This window comes from Berghia stephanieae, chromosome 15 (genome assembly GCF_034508935.2).
Source record: "Berghia stephanieae isolate SIO BIC M18660-M18661 chromosome 15, UCSD_Bste_1.3, whole genome shotgun sequence".
Lineage (NCBI taxonomy): Eukaryota > Metazoa > Mollusca > Gastropoda > Nudibranchia > Aeolidiidae > Berghia > Berghia stephanieae.
In genome coordinates this window covers 7,431,326-7,454,190 of record NC_088374.1, presented here as the reverse complement: position 1 = coordinate 7,454,190, position 22,865 = coordinate 7,431,326, and the positions used below count along the sequence as shown (strand labels likewise).

Below are 22,865 nucleotides of genomic sequence, written 5' to 3'. Positions count from 1 at the left end.
ATTCATCTCACTCCAGTTATATTTCGGTAGGCTTAGATAAACTTTACCTTCTAATATTAGATCGTCTTTCCTTTTATAGCCTTCCCTCGAATTAATTTCTAATTAGTGAATACTTTTCGTTCTACATTCTGTCACGTAGCCATTTATTATAAAAGCTGATAGGTCTAATATTCTACACTCACTTTCTCTCCACAATTTATGCCGGACGGCCAGTCGCTCTATTCCTATATATATACTGGAAGATTTTTATCTTTTGGGACTTTGTAGCTATTATATCTACACCATTAAGACGCCGGAACTTTTAACTTTGATTGTATAATCTTCAAGGATCAAACCCAAGCCCGCTGTCAAAGGACTACACAATAACTTCTTACCAATTGCCTGGAAGTGGAATTTTACGAGTCCAATCCTGTTATCAGAGGAATAGATCATCCAAGCCCATCAACTGCCTGGAAACGTAAACTTATGAACCTGACATATTATCATAAGTTACGTAAAATATTCATATCTCTATTTGTAACTGCCACGATCACTGTTTATCTCTTTTAATTAAATTTCATCATTATTTTTATTTCATTGTAAACAAATCGTTAATTGTTTTTCATTTATAGTAACTAGTAAATTTGGGGCCTCATTCTACATAGATCTTTATGCATAGTCGAGTAGCTCTTTACTCACTTGAGACCATGACATTTTGGAGGGGACACATATAAAGAATTGAATTTATTTAGTTACTTATATCTATTTCATCTAACCTTAAAGTTTAAATTGTAAAACTCTTAATTGCCCCACTTGATCATATTTTAATTGAACTCCCTATTTACAGGATTATTTTTTTTTCTTTTTCATTTCTTCATTTAAATGGAATAGCAATTTATCCATTCATTCTTTCATTCAAATTGAATAGCATTTTATTGATTCATTCCTTCATTCATTTATTCATTTATAAATTATTCATTCATTCATTGTTCATTCATTTATTCATTCATTCATTCATTCATCCATTCATTCGTTTATTCAATCATTTATCCAATCATTCATACATTTATTCCTCCCTTCATTCTTTCATTCATACATTATCCATTCATTCATTCATCTATCACTCAGTTTTTCATTCATTCATTCATTCCTTGTCCACTTTGTTATTATATCACTCATTTCATTTTGTTGTTTGCCTCATTCATGAATTGTTTTCAATATGTTTACATTCCATAACGATTCATTCACCTATCATCCAATCACTCAGTGTTGTGAACACATTTTGTAACTATTGTAAATCTTACGATATTTTATTGTTTTGTATTTCAGACATCACTGTTAAACACTCTTCAATGCCAATTACAATTGTTGAACAACCATTGAACAAGAGAGAGGTCCCAGCCACGAACTGAGTTGGTAAATATATCCTTCATTATTCTCTTTTACATGAGTTGGGCATCACATAGTAACTATAGACATCGTGATTTGTTTTGCATAGTGATTTGTTTTAAATGCATTTTTGGCATATTACTGTTACCGAAAACCACTTATATATTATGTTCTGAAAAGTGAGTCTTTAAAAACTAAATAATAATAAAAGGAGTCTACTAGCCGTCGTGTTATATTTAGTGATAGATAACTTGGGATTATTTTGGCATCCTATTATTGTTATCACACTCTAGTATATTAGCGTCATTGCGAATAATTGTACACAAACTAACGATGAGTCACACACATTGGTGATACATTTTTCGTAGTAACATAGTTTAGAGTACACGCGATTGACACATTGTTATTGACACAAGTCATAATAACTCCGCATTGTATTGACACATTGCTTTATAAGATATAACGATAAAAGGCATCAAATTCAACATACATAATAAGTTGAAATAAGAGAGAGAGATTTCTAAAAATAGAACAGTTCATTCCAGTAAGTGTAAATAAATAAAACAGTCAGTAACAGTATCCTGTCAATATAATATATATAAAATATCGTAACTAATTTATTGCAACATGGAAGCATATAAAAGATACTTAAGTCTCGCAAAGGACTTAGAAATACCCCAGGAAAGAATATTTTCATGGTGCGAAGAGAAAGTAAAAGAAGAAAAAGAACATGAAGAAAGAATTCGTAGAGAAGAAAATGAAGAAAGAATTCGTAAAGAAGAAAAAGAACACGAAGAAAGAATTCGTAGAGAAGAAAATGAAGAAAGAATTCGTAGAGAAGAAAATGAAGAAAGAATACGTAGAGAAGAACGAGAAGAAAGATTCCAAGAAAGGGAACTAAAAAGACAAATAGCTTTAGCAGAAGAAGAAACCAAAAGGACCCAAATGATGCTGGAAATTGAAAAAACAAAAACCGGTCATGAAAGAAAACATAATAATAGTGATGAATTTTTCGTGAAACTTCCACGCATGCCAACATACGATGAACGCTCAGACTGTTTAGAATCCTTCTTACACCGATTCGAAGTTCAGGCTAAAGGTTATCGTTGGCCAGAAAGCAAATGGGCCACAGCCTTGATTAACTGCTTATCTGGAGAACCGCTAAAAGTTTTCTATACCTTAACAACTGAAGATGCAGATGACTATGGAAAAATTAAAGACGCTCTACTAAAAAGATTTAGATTAACGGAAGATGGTTACCAGGAAAGGTTTCACACTGCAAAACCGGAAAGTGGAGAAGACTTTAATACATTCGTGAACCGAATTACTCAATTTCTAAATCGGTGGCTTGAGTTGGCAAACGTAAAACAAGACGACTTTGCAGGCCTTTACTATCTCACGCTGAAGAATCGAATCTATCAAGCTTGCAACCCAGATTTAGTCGCATTCTTTAAAGAGAGAAAGCCAGAAAACTTGGACAAATTAAAAATCTACGCAGAAAACTTTAACAGCGCACATCCATTGACACCCCTTAGCAGAACATTGAAGGAACCATACTACGCTGCTGCTGCTCAGAGTCCAGGTACACCTAAAGTTCAGTACTCAAATAGAACGAGCCGATCAATCACTCGGAACACGCAAGTGAAACAGGATGACCATAGTAACAAACCATGGAACAAACAGTTCAATAGAGACCATAGCCGACCCTATCAAAACAAAACAAGAAATAGCACTGACAATAATACTGAGTATAAGAAAACCAACAAACCTATAATTAAATGTCAATATTGTGGAATGAAAGGCCACACAGCAGACAAATGTTACAAAATCGTGGGATATCCGAAAGAAACTGCAAATGCATCACTCCAAACCAGTGTAAATAATCAGACACGAGTAATGTCAGGAGAAAATATAAATGTGTATTGCGTGAAAGGTATGTCACTTTTAACACAAACTCACAAGTCAGGATCGCTATTTTTTTGTGAAGGCAAAGCTAATGGAACTGATTGCAAAATATTGAGAGACACAGGATGCAGTACAGTAGGAATAAAAGCATCTTTGATCAATGACGAAGACAAAACTGGAAAAACGGTACAATGCATCACATTCAGTGGCACAGTCGAAACCTTTGAAACAGCTAACGTGTACATAGAAACCCCATACTATACAGGAATAGTGGAATGCTGTATACTTCCCAACCCCGTCGCTGATGTTATTGTTGGCAATATAAAAGGTCTTAAAGACAACCCAACAGATGTAAAAGAATGGTCATTAACCCAAGAAACAGCTTGTCTAGCAGAAACAAGAAAGATGACTAAGACAACAGAGAAGCCAATGACTATTTCTCTTGAACCACAACAATTTGACAGGAACACGTTCATCGAAGAACAGAAAAAGGACCCGACTTTAACTTCATATTTCAATATCGCAAACAAAGGGACGAAATCAAAAGTTGAATACATCATTGAAAAAGATATTCTGTTCAGGTTACATAGGAAAAGAAACAAAATAGCTAAACAACTGGTCACGCCGAGTATTTACAGAAACAAAATCCTTGGAATAGCGCACGATTCAATAACTTCTGGACATCTTGGGAGCTCTTCCACATTGAAGAGAATATCCGAGAATTTCACATGGCCTGGAATTACTAAAGACGTCCGAGAATATGTGAAATCGTGTGACACATGCCAAAGAAGAGTCGCAAAAGGCAGAATACCGAGATTGCCATTAGAGACAACCCCAGTTATTGAAAAAGTTTTTCAAAAAGTTGCAATTGACATTATAGGCCCTTTAACAAAATCAGATAGAAACCATACACACATACTAACACTAGTCGATTACGCAACCAGGTGGCCAGAAGCGATAGCATTGAAATCAACTACATCGGATCACATAGCTGAAGCATTGATGACAATTTTTACTAGAATAGGCATACCAAATGAGATACTGTCGGACAATGGACCCCAATTTACATCACATATGATGCATGAAACCATGAAACTCATGGGAATCCAACACTCATTCACAACCCCCTACCACCCCCAAGCAAATGGTCTTTGTGAAAGATTTAATGGCACTCTAAAGAATATGTTAAGAAAAGTGTCAGCAAAAATCCAGATGATTGGGACAGATACTTACCAGCAATCCTATTTGCATATAGAGAAATACCCCAAGAATCTACAGGCTACTCCCCATTTGAGTTGATGTATGGACGATCACCTCGCCGCCCGATCAATATAGTAGCCGACATTTGTAAAGGGAATGAGGAGGACAATAACGAAATTATGTTTGCTTACGAATATGTAAGAAACCTGAAAGACAGAATAGAGGACACGTGTAAGCTAGCACAGGAATCCGTCACTAAAAAAGCAGAGAAATACAAGGAATACTCCGATCGAAAAAGCAAGTCAAGAAAATTTGCGATTGGTGACAAAGTACTAATACTCTTACCCGATGACTCGAGTAAACTTTTAGCTACATGGAAAGGACCATTCAAAATAACAGCAGTAAAATCTAATGTTAATTACGAGATTAAAATTAACAACACAACAAAGACATTCCATGCAAATATGCTAAAAAGATATTTTGATAGAGACACAGTGTCGCAACATATGTTTACTAATATCGAAGCTTCAAATGCAGGATTAATCATACCGTTGTCATGGGACACAGACACCCGAGACAGAAAAACAAACAAAAATCGCACAATTGCAACCACCTAAGACAAAAAAAGAAGTACGCAAAGTACTTGGGCTCCTAAATTTTTACAGGAAATACATTTACAACTTCGCGCACATCGCGACACCGCTAACAAATCTTACAAAGAATGGGTCACCGAACAAAATTGTTTGGACAGAAGCGTGTCAGAATAGCTTTAACCAATTAAAGGCATTACTCTGTTGAGAACCAATTCTTAAATTACCCGACATATCAAAAGAATTTGTTGTAAGAACTGACGCGTCTGATAAGGGCATCGCAGGTGTACTATTACAGGAACATGAGGGAACTCTAATGCCTTGCTTATATGCAAGCAGAAAATTATTGGACAGAGAATCACGATACTCTGTAATAGAGCGTGAAGGACTGGCCATCGTCTTTGCTTTAAAGACATTCAGCAGATATCTACTGCTAAAAGAGTTTGTGGTCGAAACGGACCATAAACCACTCACGTACATAAGAAATAACAAAATGAATAATAGTAGAGTACTACGGTGGAGTCTATTTTTGCAAAATTACACTTTCAGTATCTCTCACATACCAGGCTGTGAAAATATTCACGCCGACCTACTTTCTCGATTAGTATAAACACGTGAGAAGGGTATAACTTAACCTCCCATGCATACTGTCAGTTACCTCGCAAACTATGCCAAATCAGAACGCACAATTTCGATAATTTCATTTGTAAACATGTTGACCCAACTTAATGTAACATTGAGTATTGTTTGGATATATATACCATACCCATTCATGATTTGGGAAATCTTCTCTTTATCTATCATTGTTATGAATTTTCACTCATTTATGATTAAGAATTGAAATGTCAATATTTCATTTACATTTTCATTCATTTCATTTAGTAAATTACCTTCATATCATCGACATAAATCATGCTTCATTGCCATCACTATTGTTTATCACAATGATTTGTAATCACATTGCCATCATGTTGTTCATCACAATGATTTGTAATCACAATCTTTCATTGTTATTGTCACCCATTCATATACCTACGTTAATATAAACATTTCCATGTCTAGTTAATAAATAATTTAATTGTAGCACAAACCATAACAATGGAGTATCAATGCTAGAGTATCATGATAGTAAATTTACTTCCGTTTGTAAAATCTATCTTTCCCATAATGGTTAAAGAGTATATTTTAAACGTGGGTGGGGGGTGTCACAGTAAAGGTTGTTCACAATTATCTTATTAAATTTTATTTTATTAAGAACTGAATTCATCTCACTCCAGTTATATTTCGGTAGGCTTAGATAAACTTTACCTTCTAATATTAGATCGTCTTTCCTTTTATAGCCTTCCCTCGAATTAATTTCTAATTAGTGAATACTTTTCGTTCTACATTCTGTCACGTAGCCATTTATTATAAAAGCTGATAGGTCTAATATTCTACACTCACTTTCTCTCCACAATCTATGCCGGACGGCCAGTCGCTCTATTCCTATATATATACTGGAAGATTTTTATCTTTTGGGACTTTGTAGATATTATATCTACACCATTAAGACGCCGGAGCTTTTAACTTTGATTGTATAATCTTCAAGGATCAAACCCAAGCCCGCTGTCAAAGGACTACACAATAACTTCTTACCAATTGCCTGGAAGTGGAATTTTACGAGTCCAATCCTGTTATCAGAGGAATAGATCATCCAAGCCCATCAACTGCCTGGAAACGTAAACTTATGAACCTGACATATTATCATAAGTTACGTAATATATTCACATCTCTATTTGTAACTGCCACGATCACTGCTTATCTCTTTTAATTAAATTTCATCATTATTTTTATTTCATTGTAAACAAATCGTTAATTGTTTTTCATTTATAGTAACTAGTAAATTCTGGGGCCTCATTCTACATAGATCTTTATGCATAGTCGAGTAGCTCTTTACTCACTTGAGACCATGACATATATATATATATACATTTATATATATACCAATAAAGTAAATGATAATAAAATTAAAGTAAAAATAAACCAAAAGTAAAAGTTCATCTATGACATTAATATTAATAAATGAGAATATATGACATAGTTTGTACAATACATATATACATATATATATATATATATATATATATATATATATATCATACGGTGTGTATAAAGGATATTATTATCTTAAATTTTGCATGCAAAAAGTTGCTCGTTGGATATAGTGTTGCATAGACACCAATTTGGAGCGTCGGGTCGGCCACCTTTGACTAGTTTACAGCCGTATTTTGGAAAAACATGTAATTAAAAATTTGGCCAGAAAACTCGTCCCTCAAATATCATTTGATTTAAACAACCTTCATCTTGGCAAAACAAACAAAAAAAACCTCTCAAACCTGGGACCTCGTGAGGTCTTCTTTAAATCCCAGGTTTGATAGTTTTTTTTTTTCCAAGAGGAGGGTTATTTATTTCGACCGATATTGGAAGGACGAGTTTTCTGGCCAAATATTTAAATACGATTTTTTTTCCAAGGTTCGGCAGGTCACGGGTTAATCTGATATTTATCTCTGCTGTGATTCTATTCTAGTGTTATATGGGTGTATGTATTTGTGTATGTCCCCAGCCCATTCTAGGAATATTTCATGGTTTGGCTATCAGAGTATCTGATGAATGCTGCCAAAGTCTTATCAATATTTACTTGACGGATTATGTAAGTATACACTGACACACACACACACACACACACACACACACACATACATATATAAAATTCAAATATGTTCATGGCATAACATTATAACTTATCTTTACTTGTAGGTGCTTATGTAGATTGAGAAAAACTGTTATTTGCATACTTATATTTTATTTATTTATATATATATATATATTATATATATATATATATATATATATACATTATAATATATTGAAAAGACGGCTTCACTAATCAACAACAAGATATGAAGTGAGTAGAAAAGTGCCAGAAGACAATAGAGAATAAAAAATTTTTTCGCGGCGGTGGTGGGGTTTGAACCTGCGACCTTATTGGTACGACAACTCCGCCTGGCAGGTGAGAGCGTGGCTCTACCGTGTGAGCTATCCACGAACACAAAAATATTCGTTTCAAACCCAAAGTCATTTCTAGATCCCTCTCTCACCCACTTCTTGAGATCGCCGATTCGTTCGCCACCATCGCGAAGTAATTTTGACCAGCAGTTAAGCTTAATAGCCAATATTCTCATCACAAACATATAACATAGAAACGATTGAGACATTGAGTATGCTCCGGTGTATGGGGTGAATTTTTAATTCAGAAAAGTGAGTGGAGCAGGCACTTATGTTGGTAACAACAAGATATGAAGTGAGTAGAAAAGTGCCAGAAGACAATAGAGAATAAACATATAGGTGGGTGAGAGAGGGATCTAGAAATGACTTTGGGTTTGAAACGAATATTTTTGTGTTCGTGGATAGCTCACACGGTAGAGCCACGCTCTCACCTGCCAGGCGGAGTTGTCGTACCAATAAGGTCGCAGGTTCAAACCCCACCACCGCCGCGAAAAAATTTTTTATTCTCTATTGACTTCTGGCACTTTTCTACTCACTTCATATCTTGTTGTTACCAACATAAGTGCCTGCTCCACTCACTTTTCTGAATTAAAAATTCACCCCATACACCGGAGCATACTCAATGTCTCAATCGTTTCTATGTTATATGTTTGTGATGAGAATATTGGCTATTAAGCTTAACTGCTGGTCAAAATTACTTCGCGATGGTGGCGAACGAATCGGCGATCTCAAGAAGTGGGTGAGAGAGGGATCTAGAAATGACTTTGGGTTTGAAACGAATATTTTTGTGTTCGTGGATAGCTCACACGGTAGAGCCACGCTCTCACCTGCCAGGCGGAGTTGTCGTACCAATAAGGTCGCAGGTTCAAACCCCACCACCGCCGCGAAAAAATTTTTTATTCTCTATTGTCTTCTGGCACTTTTCTACTCACTTCATATCTTGTTGTTACCAACATAAGTGCCTGCTCCACTCACTAATCAACAGCAACACGTTGCATGTAGGACAAGACATGACGCCTATTAGGCGATATTACACATTGTTTTCCCGACAGAGACAACGCTGTTAACGACCAGGAACTAATTTTACACCTGAGTACCGTGGGAGAATGTGAGTAAAGAGTCTTTAGTCTTTTCCAAGGACTCGAACTCAGGACCTTCCGATCAGAAAGCGGGTGTCATACCACAGGAAATCATAGCCGCACAACATTAATTAGACGTCTAGAGCATCAGGTCAAAATATGGTCTAGTGGTATGACACTTACCCATGGGTGGGAATGCCCAGGGTTCGAGTCCTGCTCTGTAAAAGGCTCTTTACTCACATTCTCTCACCATGTCAATCTCACATGATACCGGATTGAAGCATGGGTCACGTATGACGGAAGGCGATATCTAACTGTATTTTATGAATGTTATCTTATCTAAATTTGATTTCTTGATATCAAAAGGAGTTTAGGCTTGCTTTAGACATATATTGGATTGTCTAAGGGCTAACCCACGCCTAACAGGCGTCATGTCTCGTTCTACATGTTACGTGTTGCTTTTGGTCAGGGGCCCCTTGTAAAGCGCTTTGAGCACGTTTAGTGGATAATGCGACATAAAAAAGTTCCAAAAGAAAAAGGTCGAGTTTTTAGTTGCTGTAAAAGATGAGTGAAGTTTGATCCGCAGTCCATCCGGAACACTGAATTTTGGGATGTTTTCTTTTCTTATTTTTTTTCGTTCTTGCTTTGCCTGACACTGTTTCATACACACTTGTTCATATCTTTATCTTACACTGGTGCCTGCTCCCTAATAAGATTCAATAATTCTGATGTCACGTCCGCCTAGCTACCAGCAACTTGGTGCTAAACAAAGAAAACCGTTACTTTTTATACTTCATGCTGGCTTGAACTTTTTCACATGCACATGTCATGTGATCAGAATGTATAAAAGTCAAAACACGATCAGATTTGTAACGTTTTCTCCTCTGGATAGACTTATATGTTCGTCGGAGAAGTATTTCATAAGGGCGACCGCCATTTTTCCGATAGTTTAGAACCAGTTACTAAGTTAGTAAGCGTAATTAAGAGGGAAGTGACGTCACGACTGTTGAACCTTTTTCTCAATTTGATATTTTCAAAACGAATAAAAATAAAAACGTACATCATCCTCTCGTGTTCAATCGTAGCCATCGTTAATTTATAGGGAATGAGATTAGCTAATCTCATTCCCTATAGATAGTACGAAGATGACGTCACTCGGGTCATTTTTATTGTCTTGCCATCCGCGTTTATGAGTCTTTCTCAGTGAACAGTATTAACCCGACTATAAACGTTCATAGATACACACAGTTTTGTGTGATGGTCCGCTATATTTCCGGATGGCAATGTTATGAGCTTCTTAGCCAAGCGCATACTATCTATAGCCTGACACAAGAACCTTCTTAGATTTATAGTTTGACGTCATTTTTTTGGTTTGTGCAGTGTCTGGTGAGATGTCGTTAGTAGAGCTCAATGAAACAAGTGATTCCATTGGATGAACTATTGAATACAACTCACGATTTGTTTTCTTTCGCGGCCAAAGACTTGTCTTTTGACGTCATTTTTTTTGGGTCAGTGTCAGGCTACATGTTAACGATGGCTACGGTTTAATGTATGTGTTGTTTGATGCAAGCGAGGGTTCACATCGTAAAACAAACGCGTACCCTAGCGAAGACTATAGATATTAAAATCGTCCCAACTATCGATGTCGTCTGTGGTGTAATAGTAGCACGTCTGATTAGTTATCAAGAGGTCTGCAGTTCAATCCCTTGTCGAGAAGACATAATTTGGGGAGGTTTTTTTTCTTGTGTTCTTCTTTCATGCTTTGTCTACCCTGTTTCATACACACTTTTAAAAATTGAGCTTTATATAGCGCAATATCCACTAAATGTGCTCAAAGCGCTTTACAAGGGTTCCCTGGTCAACAGCAACATTTAACATGTAGGACGGGGCATGATGACGCCTGTTATGCGATAATACAATTTTTCAGACAAAGACAACGCTGTTAACGGCCAGGTACTCATTTTACACCTGAGTACGGTGAGAGAATGAGAGTAAAGAGCCTTTTCCAAGGACTCAACTATGCGCCGAGCGCGAGGCTCGAACCCAGGACCTTCCGATCCGAAAGCGAATGTCATACCACTAGACCACATAGCCGCACTTGTTCAGATATTTATCAGTTTCATGAAAATATCAGTCTTATGACTTATTTATTTTTTGTCTTACTGCATTTTGAGATAAGAACAACAAGATTTAGTTAGTTAAGAAGCAGTTGATAAAACATACAAGATAACAGCAGACTTTTTACCACTGATTACTTATCGGGTCGGTTTGTAGTTACCGAACATCTGAAATAGAGGGACAAGAAACCTCTGAATTGGTTTCAGTAGTCTGATGTCACGTCGCCTAGCAACGGCGAGTGGCGTGGTTCTAAACAAAGAAAATTGTTACTTTTTATTTTTCATGCTGGTTAGATCTTTTCATATGTAATTTGATCGGAATGTATAAAAGTCAAAACATGATCAGATTTATGATGTTTTTCTCCTCTAGATACACTTTTATGCTCGTCGGAGAAAAATCCATAAGGGCGTCCGCAATTGGATTCAGTAGTCTGACGTCACGCCGCCCGGCAACGGCGGCCATCTTGGTTCTAAACAAAGAAAATCATTACTTTTTATTCATCATGCTGGCGAGAACTTTTCATATGCCTTGTGATCAGAATGTGTAAAAATCAAAACATGATCAAATTTATGTTTTTTCCCCTCTGGATACGCTTTTATGCTCGCCGGAGAAATATGTCATACGGTCGTCCGCCATTGTTCCGATAGTTTAGAGCCAGTGTTACTAAGTTACCATGCGTCATTAGGAAGGAAGTGACGTTACGACTATTGAAGACTATTGTTTCGATAGTTTAAAGCCAGTTACTGAGGTACTATGCGTCATTTTACGAGGGAAGTGACGTCATGACTGTTGAAGCCAATTGGCAATAAGGCTTTAATACTAGACAACGTGTATCTATGTCACGCCGTACCGTGTCAAGTTGGAAAATATCTTCTCGTTTATAGTGTTCATTTGTATTATTAGTAAAAATTCTCACAACATCCGGCAGTCGGATAAAAGATTCCATCACAGAAAACTATGTGTAACCTTGGACATGTATTCTCTGATTGATACAATTTAGTGAGAACTACTAATAAAATGGCTGGAAAAAACATTAACAACAGCTGAATAACGTTAATTTCATTCCTCCTATAAGCTCAATTTGGCGCAAGTTTCCGCAGCTTTTTATCTTCAGTTCGGCGATTTCTTTTTACAAAATCTTCTCTCACAGTCTATAAACTTTTATGTTAACACATTGTGTTGTGTATTAGTACGATTGAACTGGCGGGTGGAAATGGTGTGTATTTTATTTAGACACATGCCATGAATAATCAAATGCTATTTTTACCGACTTTGCATTGAAAACATATACAGAAGTCTCCCCTAACTTAAAATTGGGGCAAGTTTCCGCAGCTTTGTTATCTTCAGTTCGGCGATAACTTTTCACAAACTTCTCTCTGGCCGACTGTACACTTTTTCATTTTCACATAGTGTTGTCTACACGTACGATTGATTTGGGGGGTGAAAATAGTGTGTATTTCATTTAGACACATACCATGAATACTCAAATGCTATTTTTACCGACATTGTAAACCCACACACAGAAGTATCCCCTAACTTAAAAGACGGACAGAGTTTCCGCAGCCTTCTATCTTCAGTTGGGCTAATTCTTTTCACAAAATTATCTCTTCAGTCTTTAAACTTTTATGTTTACGATGTGTACGATTGATCTGGCGGGTGGAAATGGTGTCTATTTTATTTAGACGCATACCATGAATACTCGACTTGACATTGAAAATACCGACTTGACATTGAAAATACCGACTTGACATTGAAAATACCGACTTGACATTGAAAACCAACATACAGAAGTCGCCCCGAAGTTTCATGTCTTGATATCATCATGTTAGTCTTGGTTCACAGATAAGAAGGACAAATCGCAATGTTGATAATATATAATACGCTGTGCGCTTGGCTTAGGATCTCACAACATTGCCATCCGGAAGTATAACGTACCAACTACACAAAACCATGTGTAACCTTGAATATTTATCGTCTGGATAATGCAGTTTAGTGAGAATTACTCATTCACGTGGTTGGCAAAAAAAACAAACCAAAAAAACAAAAACAACAACAACAAAGACATGAGTGACGTCAATTTCGTTTCATCTATAGAATGATTGAGATTTTTTCCTAGACAGCACGTTTAGTTTGGTGGTTAGTTTTAATTAAGGATCCATACGAGAAAACGTTATAGATTATTAATGGTATTGTGTCTTTGTCGTATTCATCTGGTGATCAGAATTGGTGGGTATTTTATTATAACACTTAACATGAAAGACATCGTCCCAATAGCCTTCAACAGTCGTGATGTCACAGACTTCCCTCATAATGACGCATAGTAACTTAGTAACAGGTTCTAACCTATCTGAACAATGGCGGACGCCCTTATGAAATACTTCTCCGACAAGCATATCTAGAGGAGAAAAACATCATAAATCTGATCATGTTTTGACTTTTATAATTCTGATCACATGACATGTGAAAACGTTATAGCCAGCATGAAGTAATGACTGTCTTTGTTTATAGACTATTGAATCCTATTTCAGCCCAAATTAATAATTGCTTGCTATCCTTAAATAGGACGCAAGTCTATCGCAAAGTACTTTCCGCCAGATAACAGATCCTGGTATCCATTCACTCCTTGATGGACAGGGATGGGGGGGGGGGTCAGAAAGAAATCTCAACTGCATCCGTATTGATGTTGTTCCATTTGCATGTGAAGCGAATGCTCTACTAGTTTACTAAATGAGCTATCGGGGACCTCTGAAAGAAAATTAGAAGAAATATAAACAATCCAAAATAATCAGATTTCCTCGACCCCGAGCCAGCCAGGTTGATGGGATGTTTCTCGTTCTTGTATTTTTGTTTTTCTTGCTGTGTCTGAACGTAACCGTCGTTAATTTATAGATAGTCTGACACCGTAGCCATCGTTAACTTATAGATAGTCTAACACCGTAGCCATCGTTAACTTATTGATAGTCTGACACCGTAGCCATCGTTAATTTATAGATAGTCTGACACCGTAGCCGTCGTTAATTTATAGATAGTCTGACACCGTAGCCGTCGTTAATTTATAGATAGTCTGACACCGCAGCCATCGTAAAGTTATAGATAGTCTGACACCGTAGCCATCGTAAAGTTATAGATAGTCTGACACAGTAGCCATCGTAAAGTTATAGATAGTCTGACACCGTAGCCATCGTAAAGTTATAGATAGTCTGAAACCGTAGAACTTTAATCATCGATAGAAATGTGTTAAATAAGTGATGGGCTATTTATTATGTTGGAATTTCCCCGAAGATAAAGATCACCCAGACCAAAGCATTTTGGAGCACCTAGTATTACTAAAAGTCAATAACTTTATTATCCAAAACAGAATGACCATGATATAATCCCTATCTTCTTAATTGTCAACGGATGGGATATAAGCGTGGTCCTCGTTTACAAATACAATACTAGATATTATTGCTGTGGCGCTTCTGTTATTTTTACAATTATTATTATTATTATTATTATTATTATTATTATTATTATTATTATTATTATTATTATTATTATTATTATATTATTATTATTATTAGTATTATTGTAAGTATTGGTGGTATTACAATGTTATATTTTTATGATTATTTATGGTATCATTTTATGCTTTGGTTTCATTTACCTTTTTTTTCTCACTTTCATGTATGTTGTCATCAAATTGTATGGATTATTGATTAAAATAAAAGTTATTTTTGTTTGTCTTATTTTGACTATGGAACTGATACTTATCATAGCAGACCAGCCTACTTGAAATAGGAAAATGTAATAAGTAGTTTTCAGGGTAAATGACATCGTAGACATTTTAACTACCCTTAAAAATAACCAGTTTGTCCTTATAATCCGTGGGGGGGGGGGGGATATTTTTAACTCTATGTGATAGCTCTGGCACCAGAACTTCGTTTTCAAGAAATGACATTTGATTAAAACCCTTTATTATATCCAGCTCGGGATTTAGCCGTAGTACTACGGGAATTTTCGTGGTAGTGAGGAGGTCTGTTGTAATGGGTATCAATATTTTATTTTTGTTTTATTTATTTATTTTTTTTTTAATGAGAAAAACTGATTAGAAATGTAAAAGTGATGGTGATAGTGGTAGTGATAATGGTAATGGTGGTGGTCGTAACGGTGATGATTGGGGTGTAGTGATGATGGTAATATTATTGTTATTATTATTGATATTCTTCTTTCTTGTCTTCTTGTTTTCTTCTTCTCGTTCTTCTCTTCTTCTTCTTCTTTTTCTTCTTCTTCTTCTTTCTTCTTTTCTTCTTCTTCTTCTTCTTTCTTCTTTCTTCTCTTCTTCTTCTTCTTCTTCTTCTTCTTATTATTATTATTATTATTATTATTATTATTGTACGTATTGATGGTATGACGATTGTTGTATTTTTGTGTTGTGTATCAGTTTATTTTTTTGTTCCATTTACCTTTTTTTTATTTATTTTTTCCACTTTCATGTATGTTGTCATCAAATTGTTGATTTATTGGCGAAAGCCTAAGATTGAATAAACTTGAAAACTATTAACGACAACTCACTAGGCGGTGCAAAAATCTAGAAAATGACGTCAAACTGTAAGTCCTAGCGGGTTCTAGTGTCAAGCTATAAGTTTAGGATGGCTACGGTCTGATACTGTGTTATACTCACATCTTCAGATTTTTTATGAGGGGATTTTTTTTATTTAGAGCAATATCAACTAAACGTGCTCAAAGCGATTTACAAGAGGTCCCTGGCCTACAGCAACACTTAATATATAGGACGTGACATGACGCCTGTAAGGCGATTTTACAATATTTTCGGACATAGACAACGCTGTTAACGGTCAGGTACTCATTTTACACCTGAGTACGGTGAGAGAATGTGAGTAAAGAGGCTTTTCCAAGGACTCAACTATGCGCCGAGCGAGGCTCGAACCTAGGACCTTCCTATCCTAAAGCGAGTGTCTTAACACAAGACCACATAGCCGCACGTTTGCATTGTAACACTTGACAACACACCTCTTTTTATATTCCAAAGGCCTTTTGAGGCGATAAGATTACCTTAGGTAACAAGCATGTACTGAAGTTACCTATTTCACGTAGCCCTCACGGTATCATCATCGTTCTATGAATTAATGTGGCGATTCATCATGGTCAATTAACACATGGCCGTGGCAGATGAATTAGGATGCGTGACGATTGACACATGCCTTGCTTTCAATTGGGAACAAAGGTGTGATGTCAAAAACTGGCTCCTATTTTATTGGAAGTGTAAAGCCACTCGACGAAGGACTGGATATATTCCTTGAGTTCAACAATCGTGACGTCACTTTCCTCCTAATGACGTATAGTAACTTAGTAACTGGTTCTAAACTATCGGAACAACGGCGGACGCCCTTATGAAATACTTCTCCAACGAGCATACAAGTGTATCCAGAGGAGAAAAACATTATAAATCTGATCATGTTTTGACTTTTCTACATTCTGATCACATGACATGTGGAAAAGTTATAGCCAGCATGGAAAATAAAAAGTACCGATTTTCTTTGTTTCGAACCAAGCTGCTCGTTGCTGAGCGGACGTGGCATCAGACTATTGAATCCAATTGATCTTCTTTGTTTCAGAGTGATGGTATCGTATTTTATAGTCTAAATAGGGGATTGTCGTCAGCAAAGATCATCCATACTCGATCTTTTACGTCCCGTAATCCTAAAAACCTGTCTATAGATAGTATGCGCTTGGCTTAGAAGGTCACAACATTGCCATCCGGAAGTATAACGGACAAACACACAAAACTATGTGTAACCTAAAACGATTATAGTCTGATTAATACAGTTTAATGAGGATTACTCATAAACGCGGATGGCAAAAAACAATAACAAAGACCTGAGTGACGTTAACTTCGAACTGTCAATACATCTTGTTACTGAAATAGTTATGCCAGCTTGATGTAACCTATTCATTATTAGTACACCAAAAAACTTGCTACATACACACTCCCAAGGATTTAGGGACCAAAAATAATGATTAATTGATAATGTTTGATTTCACGACTTTACTTCGTTATTGTAACCTTCGTAATCTTACGACCTCACACACCCCAAAATATTACGTCTTAATATGAATTGCATTACGGAAACAACCTCCAAAAAGAAAATAAAAATTGAGTTTTATTTGACTGAAGGTTTAGTGAGTTATTATTGTATAAATTATTTCATGCAACGACACGTATGTGATGAGAGGTAAAGGTGATACTAAGCTGCTATTGTTGTTGTTGTCATTATTATTATTATTATTATTATTATTATTATTATTAATTATTATTATTATTATTATTATTATTATTATTATTATTATTATATTATTATTATTATTATTATTATTATATTATTATTATTATTATTATTATTATTTATTATTATTATTATTATTATTATTATTATATATTATTATTATTATTAATTATTATTATTATTTATTATTTATGAATAAATGCACATACTTTGTATTTTTAACAGGATTTACAGATGATTACAACAGTAACAAGAACACCGGTGATATGATATTATAACCATTTTTAAAAAAATCAACATTCAAGCCAACGTGATATGAAGCTGTTAAAAGCTGTGGATTGTAAATTTAAGAAAAGTAATTAACAATACTGAATATAACAACTTTAAACAAGAATGAAATGCCATACACGTAACGTGTCGGGCTCAATACCCTTATTCAGCCAATGATAAAATAACCCCAATTAAAACATAAATACATTGCAACAAATATTTAAAACAAACAAAGAAAACAAACAAAAATAAAACCAAACTAAAAAAAAACAAACAAGATTTTTAAAAAAGTAAAGTTTTAATGCTTTTATTATTTGTTGTTGTTCGCCGAAGTAGAGTTTTGAGCTCGAAACATTCCGTGTTTGGTAGTTTCCTCTTTTTTTAAAATGCTGTTTTGTTTATTTCTGTTTATCAAATATTCAAGACACTTTCAAAAATCTTCTGCGCTAGAAGTTGTCAACAGGCCCCATCCCCCCTTCCTCCTCCTCTTCCACAACAAATTAACAAACATTTTACCCTTTAATAAGATAAGATAAGATAAGAACAAAATGAGAAAAGAAGAACATGTGGAATCAAGGGATTTCAATTCAAATTCCAACTCGAAGCAAGAAGACCGGGACAAGCACCATCATTACTGGCATCGACAGAGAAGACTCGTCATTGCCCTACTGTGTGCTCTTGTCGCGTGTTTCATTGCCGCGGTGACTACGGGCTTGGTCCTCAACCATCTGAAGAACGACGGTGATTCCAATGAAAATATGGAAAAATTGGAGAGAGGGGGAGTTCTCGTCGATTGCCTCCCTCTACTCAGGAGGATGGAAGATAAGATGAAGACCAGTAAAGCGGATTGTTTGAATAGAGGGTGAGTTTGTTGTGAAAATTGTGACTCGTGTCTTTGATTTGCCGTAATCTGACATTAGATATTATCTTCATTATTTTTTTCAGTTCAATCAATCATTCAAGCAGTCTATCGATCAATCAATCAATCTATCTATCAATAATCGATTTGTCAATCACTCTATTAATATATAATAAATAAATAAATAAATTAGTCAGTCATTTCAGTCAGCCAATAATTTAATCAATAAATTAATTAATCAATCAGTCTATATATAGGTAAATAAATCAATTAATCAATCATGCAATCAGATTATCAATGAAAAAATAAATAAATCAATCAATCAATCAAAGAGGCAATGCGTTTATCAATGCATAAATAAATCAATCAAGCAATCAGTCTATCTATAGATAAATTAATCAATCAAAACATCTGGCAATCAGTCTATCAATAAATAAATAAATCAATTAATCAATCAATCAGGCAATCAGTTTATCAATCAATAAATATATAAATAAATCAATCAATCATGTAAAGAGTTTATCAATGAATAAATCAATCAATCAATCAAACAGGCAATCAGTTTATCACTTCATCAATCAATCAATCAATCAATCAATCAATCAATCAATCAATCAAACATTCCTAATATAGACTGTTTTAAACTCAGATGCCTCTGGAAGCCTCAGACAGAGCAAGGAGCTCCTTGGTGCATCTTCCCCGATGTTCATGATTACGTCATCATCCAGCCAAACATGACCACTGACGTCACAGGAAAGCAGATGACGTGGAAACTGACTAGGGATAGCGGTGACGTCAGAACGACGAGTGCCGTGGATGACGTTTTTGATGACGTATCTGTCCTTGTTGAAATTCAGACCGATAACCGAATCAGGATAAAAGTAAGTAGATAGAACTAGTTTATATTCTGAGATTATATACGACCCATCATCTCAAAACGGTATTATGTCGGGAGGAACAAGATGATGAAAGGTCAATTTGAAGCTTAACTGTTCAAGACAACGAAATTTCTGTTTTCAGCACTTTAAAATTCTATATTTTTTCTGCAATAATCCATACATGGACTCAACCCAAGTCTGATGTTTTTCGTCATGGATTTTATCCTCAGCACTTTGATCATCCCGATTTAATACCGTTTTGAGGCGGCGGGTACCATATTGCATTTTTGCTAAAAAAAACTTGAGATTTTATATAGCGCAATATCCACTAAACGTGCTCAAGACGCTTTATAAGGGGTCCCTCGCCAACAGCAACATTTATCATTCAGGACGGGACATGACGCGTGGTAGGCGACATTACAATTAGTTTTCGGAAAGAGACACCATTGTTAACAACCAGGTACTCACTTTACACCTGAGTACGGTGAGAAAATGTGAGTAAAGCGTCTTTTCTAAGGACTCGACTATACGCCGCACAGAGCGGGACTGAACCTAGGACCTTCCCAGGATCCGAAGACGAGCGTCATACTACAAGACTACACCGTATCAACATATAACCCGCTGTATTACTGAGGAATATAGATAGAATGAAAGTGACGTCGTCCAGTTCTTTGCTATTGTTTTATTCAAAACAGCTATGTTCATGATAAGTTATCACTAACTTACTAATCAGACCGTTTAAAGTTACAGGTGGTTTTGTGTCTTGGTATGCTATATCCGGCTGGAGGATCTTGCGAGTATACTACCCAAACGCATATCATTAATTAATGAAATTGTACACCTTCTAGCAATTGATTGTGCTTAATGTTGATTGACTTTTACAATAATAATCTCCCAGCAATGAATGGTGCTTGTCCAGCAAGATTCTTCTTGTTGCTAAATTGAGAGAACCATCCATAAGTACTAATAGGCCTTCAGAGCCGTTCGGTCCATGGAGCCGGAGTTTATTCCGGTTTCTATATAATATAGGGAAACGGACAATAGCAATTGCTTGCTAAACTTTGGATAGGATGCCATTCTGTCACAAAGTACTTTCTGTCAGATCTAACAGGATCAGTTACTCGATAACTGTTGGGTCGACAAAGGAGGTGTGTGTGTGTGTGTGGGGGGGGGAGGGGGGGGGGGGGGGGGGGGGGGGGGGAGGGGGTGTCAGAAAAAAAAATCTCGACTGCACCCGGGATCGTACTCGGTCCCTTTAATTGCGAAGCGAGTGCTCTGTCAACTGAGCTATCGGGACCCCAGCTATTCATGAGGATTGATGCATAATTAATTAATTAATTAATTAATTCGATGGTCGGCGGATCAAAACTCAGCAGTCTCAATACAAGAGATGAAGTGAGTAGGAAAGTGCCAGAAGACAATGGAGAATACAAAAGAATTTCGCGGCGGTGATTGGGATTTGAACCCGAGACCTTACTGGTACGACAACTCCGCCTGGCCGGTGAGAGCGTGACTCTACCGTATGAGTTATCCACGATCCAAAAAGCTCATACGGTAGAGTCACGCTCTCACTGGCCAGGCGGAGTTGTAGTACCAGTAAGGTCGCGGGTTCAAACCCCCATCACCGCCGCGAAATTTTTTTGTTTTATTCTCCATTGTATTCTGGCACTTTCCTACTCACTTCATCTCTTGTTGTTAACAACATAAGTGCCTGCTCCACCCACTGAAATAAGAAGTCTACATACGAGCGTTGCGCACCATGTCTGATCTAATTGATGACATCAGAGGTCTGCGATCCGCCCAAAATCAAATAAAAAATGGTGCGCAAATCTCCTATTTAGACTTCAGAAGTTTTATTCGCCGACCATCGATATCTTATAGTATCTTTAACCAAATGAGTCAAAACGGTGGTAAGGCGAGGTGAACTAGATCAATTATGCGACGCTCAGCGCGGAACTCTAACCCAGGACCATCCCAGCCAAAGGCGATTGTCATACCACTAGACCACATAGCAACATTAATCTAAATCATCAATTACATTTCGATAGTCAGCGGATCAAACATCTGAAGTTTCAACTTTTTCATCGGAGGATTAAAACTCTCAAGTCTACATACGACCTTGAGTACAGACGATTCAAGTTATTTTGCATTTTATTTTATTTTATTTGTTTTCCACGTTTATTTGTGTATTGTTGTGCTGACGAAGGGTTTGTACCCGAAACGTCCATTGTCTATTTTGTTCCTATACGAAGACTCTACATTTTCACTCTTTCGTTAGTATTTATACGAGCTTTGTGCACCATATTTTATTTTATGTTGGGCGGATTAGACAGACCTCTGATGTCGTTTCAATAAACCATATTTCAAAACTCGTATATAGACTTCAGAGGTTTGATCCGCCGATGGTGAAAATCGAGAAATCAGAGGTCTGATCCGCCGACCATCAATTTGTTACCCACAGTCGAAAAACGGTATTAATCCTCTCCTTCCCAGCCATTTTCAAGATTTTCCCCAAAACTTCACAGGCAAGTAACACAAAATAGATTTTTATCACTCAAACATAAAAGCAGTAAAATGTTGCGATACATATCTAGTAGCAAAACATATTCTACAACACATTGTTAATTTTCTTTAAATTTTATGATTTACAAAATAAATTTGAATAAGAAAAAGGTTGGTTGTATCGTAACGAATGTGACGATTTTTCTATAGTTGGTAAGGAGAAGGTTAAGTCGAGATATATTAGATTCTGGATCTAGAATTATTAGCCAGATATCCAGGAACGTCGCCATTCTACTCTCTGCAATATTGCGTCATTTTGTTTCTTCTGATATTGTATTTCTGAACACTTTTTTTTCCAAAAATCACTGAATCATTTTGTTTCTCAATTCATATTCATAAAATTCTGACTGTCTACGTATAAGGATTTGTATTATTTGAATTATGAATTTGAAAGAAATCGAACGAAGAGTCTCAGAGATAAAAGTCGATAAGAAGAGGTGCTTTTTTGTAACCAGCTGATCTAATGACACTGGGGAATAACTTATATTATGTTTAATAAAGAACTAATATACGGTTTTTTCATCTCTTTGTATTCATGAAACGATAAATTTTTATCGTGCCCAATAACACAACGAGCTTGCGAGTATGTGTTATTGGGCACGATAAAAATATAACGAGTTTAATAAATTCAAAGAAATGAAAAAAATACGTTTATTCTTCCCCTCCAAGTAAGATTATTAGATATTTTGTAACCAAATGATATG

The 22,865-nt window shown here is 36.0% G+C and overlaps 1 protein-coding gene across 1 annotated transcript in view; it reads left to right on the top strand.

Moving 5' to 3' along the window:
• Window positions 1-22,865, top strand: part of LOC144960753 (sucrase-isomaltase, intestinal-like) — a 68,499-nt gene that overhangs the window by 3,794 nt on the left and 41,840 nt on the right. Inside the window, exons 2-5 of the mRNA XM_078894048.1 lie at window positions 7,666-7,752; window positions 17,818-17,947; window positions 18,287-18,724; window positions 19,371-19,602. Coding sequence (XP_078750174.1) covers window positions 18,411-18,724; window positions 19,371-19,602 — 546 coding nt within the window. The 5' untranslated portion in view covers window positions 7,666-7,752; window positions 17,818-17,947; window positions 18,287-18,410. The remainder of the gene's footprint in view (window positions 1-7,665; window positions 7,753-17,817; window positions 17,948-18,286; window positions 18,725-19,370; window positions 19,603-22,865) is intronic.